Genomic DNA, 4,679 nt, shown 5'->3' on the forward strand with positions numbered 1-4,679 from the left:
TTAAAAATTGCACATCCAAACCGATCCAAACCGCTTGTAATCGGATCGGATCGGATTTCTAAAAAAAAGTTCATCCAATCCAAACCGCACCGCACATAAATTAAACGTTAAGATCGGATGACTTTTTTTTTTAAAACCGAATCAAACTGTACCACAAACACCTCTAATTATACATGCAATAATTAATTTATTGGCCAATAACATATTTTTAAATAAAATTTAGATTTACGTTAAATTAATCGTTGGCTCGTCGGGTTAGAGAATAACGTGGAGAACAAAAAAAGGATTAAAACCGAGACTAATCAAGAAATAATAAAGGTGTATCCGTGTATGTTACTTGAGAGGTTAATAATATTCTCAATGGATCACAATCTTATTCAAAATAATACAAATTCAGTACAAGCATCCACATTGCAATAGGTTTGGGTTTTTTCTCCGTTGAAGCTTCAGAGTATTATATTAATAGTTGTCAAAAGACGCCAATAGAAGTATGGTAAAAATAACTGAGTAATTGCCAGTTCTCTTCTTGATTCATTTTCAACCTTGTTTTCACCTTGCCTTATAGGTGTTTGTAGTATTTCCCCACTGATAGTTACATACTTACATTACAAAATGTTCGTCTGCATTAGCTTCTCATTCCTTATGTCTTCATCTATCAATTTGTCATAAGCTGTGCTGACAACATTAAAAGCATACTAGTATGAACAGCCATCAACATTCATTTTAGCGAAAACGGGACAGAGGTGCTTTCTGAGGTCCACAATCCTTCCCTGACCCTGTGTTTCATCCACACCTTCATGTCTTGCTGCAGTCAAAAGATTCAAAGTTCCCAAGTGTTCTTCCGTCGCCAGCGCCACAAGTAAAAGGTGTAAGTATGCCACAGTGGTGAGTTTCCTTCTCCATCTTTCGAGTACTGATTTGCTATTTGTGTACAAATTTAGTCAAAGCGATATACACTTTAAAATGAAGGGATTCACATACTTATTGAGTCTTATATTAGTAAACAATTCATATGCAAGACATAAAAAGAAATGCTACAAAATACAACTTGCCATTCTATCATATAACTTGCTTCTGTTGCTCATTTTATTAGTAACTTATTTAGTGTCCATTAGTCATAGTACAGTACATAATATAATTTTTATCTTCCTTTTAACTATTGATCATTTAGTATCATAATGCTTCATACAAAATGCAAACAGAAAGGTTCCGCCCGACAAGCGGCCAAACGCTAGATTAACATTAAAACCATGACCTACATATATGCAACCTTTGCTAATGGACATGCCTCCATAGACACTTGCTCCAGTTTTATAGGACCACAAAATCTTCCCATTATTTGCATTCATTGCATATATTGATCCCTGTTTGTCTACTGATCCAGCAAAGACCACACCATTTGCAACACTAACAGGTCCAATGGAAGAGCTGTTACTAGGATTAGCAGTAGACCACAGAATTTTCCCATTACTTGCATCCATTGCCACCCAACCACCACTAGTTGTAGTTATGTTTGATGGTGCAAGAGTGAAATTTTTGTCGTCAAAGTTCGCAATGTTGGTGTAAACTCTCTTTTCGTCAGTCGCCGCACCCCATATTCCACCTCCTATTGTTCCACCTGGGCCAGCTTCCTGCAAAAGGGGCAAAAGCATCAAGATGTTATATTTGTATTGATTAGTTAATACTCTACACTATATGTAAAAGTATTGAAAATATGCATAAATGTTCAGTAAGTTATTCAATATTCTGGTGTGGCTCATACAGTTTAACCAATCTTATATTCAAAACATCTTCAGTTATAAGACAATCTTAAACATAACATCTATATACATTTTCAGTTGATTCATATAGTTGTCCGGAATTGTCTGTAGAAATTATGTGCAAAAATCATTGATGACCACTCACATGAAAATGTCTTTATGTGAAGATGATAAATGAAAAATGTTAAATAATTTGACATGTCTGACTAAATTGTCATCTAACGATTCTTAACTATTATCTTCACATGAAAATAATTTCACATGAGTAATAACCAAAATCATTCATGTAACTAGCTCTATAGTAACATGATAATCTCAATCTCAATTTTCTTTTTTCCTATCTCCCATCCTGTCTTTCTTAGATACCCTTTTGGGAGATTTTAAGAGTTTCACTAGATGGTTAAACTCATCAATTCTAAGACTAGGTTTTACCACAAAATATTGACATGAATCCCTGTATGATAAAGATAAAACTATCATAAATTACCGTAAACCAAATGAGGTTGCCATTGTTGCGATCCAAAGCCCATGCAAAGCCACTTTTTTGAACAGCAACAACAAGATCTTTCTTTCTTCCATTGACATATGCAGTCAACATCATTGGTGCCTCACCAAAATCAGCATCAGGGTTAGGACCAGAAGGAGGGCAGCCAGGAGTTGCAGGATTACGGCATTCAAAAAACCATACATCATACCCTCCTAGCTGCCGGTACCATTTGATCTTCCCATTGTCCAAATCAAGGGCCAAGATTGAATTAGAGTGGTTCTCAGGTTCAGTGCACTCATCAGGATCAGTAGGCTCTGTTATGTTGCCCTGCCTTTCTTGGCACTCAAGTATTCGTGCCGGCGCAGAGTAGAGGTTCCCGGTGGCAATGTAGACATTGTTTCTTTGAGCATCAATGGAGGGGCTGCTCCCCCATATGGCTGCTCCAGCATACTCTCCTAACTCGCCATTGTTATCCGGCAACATGTAGGTTTGCCATATGATTTTACCGGAGAAGGCATTCAGTTTCACCATGCTTCCTCGAAATATGCAGCATTTCTGAATGGTTGTAAATTCTTCCAGTGAAGATGTTGCCACATAGTAACCTCTATTTCACATAATTATGGTAAAGACTTCACTTGAAATTTTTTCTATAATATTATATGATAAAACCTTAAGATTTTTAATTTAAAAGTTAAGTGACACTACAATTGCTTTCAAAAGAAAAAAAGTAGAGTACATATGAATTTTAATGGACAGAATTTTAATTCATACATATACTAACCCTTTGTAATATGTTCCAGACATGGTGATAAGTGCCGCAGGATGATGATCCAAATAGGTTAACCACACAAGCTTACCATTTTTTCTGTTTAGACCAAGAACAATAGCAGGGCCATACATTCCAACTATCAATAAACCATTACCAGCTATTGTAGGAGTTGATCTTGACACTGTGGTATTCACATTCATGACAAAGCCAGTTGCTTTCAAACCTGTCAATTCATTCAAGTTTTGCTTCCAAACAAGTTTTCCATCATCTTTTTTCACTGCATATATGTTACCATTCCAACATGGAAAATAAATTGTATCTTCATATATTGCTGGTGTTGCTGATATATCTTTTCCTGCATAGAATTTCCACTTCAAACTTAGTTTTGATGCTGTTTTGGGACTTATCTTATCTTCTTTGTTGGCATATCTTCTGTTGAACAAATCTCCGCCATGGTTCAACCAGTCCTGTTTGTGAATGTAGACACTAAGATCAAGAAATGAATATGAAAATTACATTTTTCACAATTTATAAAATAGAAATTATTTTTAAGCAATTCAAAAACCAACTCATCCATCAGCTATTTGATAGCTTATCATGTGTCTTTCCGTGTTATTTTATAGAAAAATCATATAAAATAAAAACTAAACTAAATTAAAATTTTGGTCGTCACACGATTTATGCAAATAGAAAATAATCGTGTGACAAGCTATATTGGTGAATCTTAAATTTTATTTTTTCATTTGAAATAGTAAATTGTATAAAGAGCATGAGAGAGATAGGAGGAAGTATCATACATCTGAGTTTGAAGAGACTAATGCTGCATGAACACAAAGCAAGAATAAACACAAAACCAAGTATGTGCTTAACTTAGATACCGCCATGCATGCAACTGATCCTTACCAAGATGAAATGAATATATTAAGGAAACTAATTTTCAAGAGGCTCATGCATGTAAATAAAATGGATCATGTTTGCCTTGATCAAGAAGACAATGGATCGGAGGACCTTAAATAATTTTTTTACTATTTATTTCGGTGCCAATATTTTGACTTTAGATTTAACTTTTTTTTTTTGTGTGAAAAATAATGTGTTTTTCTGTATTGGTATAATGATCGCACTATATATCCTCACATCAATATTTTAAATAATAACTCTTATACCATTGGGATTCTCTTGTGCCAAAAATATATAATCCAGTTTCAATGTTTATTCAATTCTTCTATTGGAATATGTTTCTTCTAGTTTCTATGCTTCTTCAGATCATATATAGACCCTAGTCCCTATATTATATATTATATTTAGTAGTCCATTTACTTTATTATTATTAATGAGAAGCTTTATTATCTTTATTATATTTAAAGAGATAATATATAATTTTAATATATATAATATATATGTCGCCCCGCCCATAATGGATTTGGGCTGTGCCAGAGCGGGGGGAGTTCTTGGGCGAGGCGACTTTTAGACGAGGCCACGCCCCGCCTATTAATGGGCGAGGCTCGCCCATCCTCGCCTCACCCATGGGCGCTCCATCCATGGGCGCCCAAGCCCACCATAACGGTAGGGATCAACTTTTCCTCCCACCTTTCGTCTACTCACATATATTTTTGCCTCAGTTATTACAATTATATTCAAAATCTAATAAAAAATTTTCAAATCT

General features: G+C 34.9%; 1 protein-coding gene and 1 long non-coding RNA gene across 2 annotated transcripts; one reads left to right on the top strand and one right to left on the bottom strand.

Annotated features, from left to right (window-relative positions):
• On the top strand, window positions 284-1,742 carry LOC110271335. Its single transcript, XR_002361955.1, has 2 exons — window positions 284-885; window positions 1,385-1,742. It is a non-coding gene; the product is annotated as an uncharacterized LOC110271335 (long non-coding RNA).
• LOC107637278 (polyvinylalcohol dehydrogenase-like) lies at window positions 1,033-4,142 on the bottom strand. The gene is made up of 4 exons (XM_021122010.1): window positions 3,814-4,142; window positions 3,029-3,483; window positions 2,248-2,851; window positions 1,033-1,631 (listed from the first exon to the last, which is right to left on the bottom strand). Exons 1-4 carry the CDS (start codon window positions 3,898-3,900, stop codon window positions 1,164-1,166), a joined length of 1,614 nt encoding a protein of 537 aa, XP_020977669.1. The 5' UTR covers window positions 3,901-4,142; the 3' UTR covers window positions 1,033-1,163.

This window comes from Arachis ipaensis, chromosome B04 (assembly GCF_000816755.2).
Source record: "Arachis ipaensis cultivar K30076 chromosome B04, Araip1.1, whole genome shotgun sequence".
In the NCBI taxonomy this organism is placed as follows: domain Eukaryota; kingdom Viridiplantae; phylum Streptophyta; class Magnoliopsida; order Fabales; family Fabaceae; genus Arachis; species Arachis ipaensis.

What these genes read in the sequence shown, in the direction of transcription:
- LOC107637278 (XM_021122010.1), bottom strand. Translation starts at nt 3,900, where the DNA reads ATGGCGGTATCTAAGTTAAGCACATACTTGGTTTTGTGTTTATTCTTG. An exon ending in TAGTCTCTTCAAACTCAGAT is followed by an intron (nt 3,484 to 3,813) that starts GTATGATACTTC and finishes ATTCACAAACAG; the next exon opens with GACTGGTTGAACCATGGCGG. An exon ending in GCAACCTCATTTGGTTTACG is followed by an intron (nt 1,632 to 2,247) that starts GTAATTTATGAT and finishes CCCCTTTTGCAG; the next exon opens with GAAGCTGGCCCAGGTGGAAC.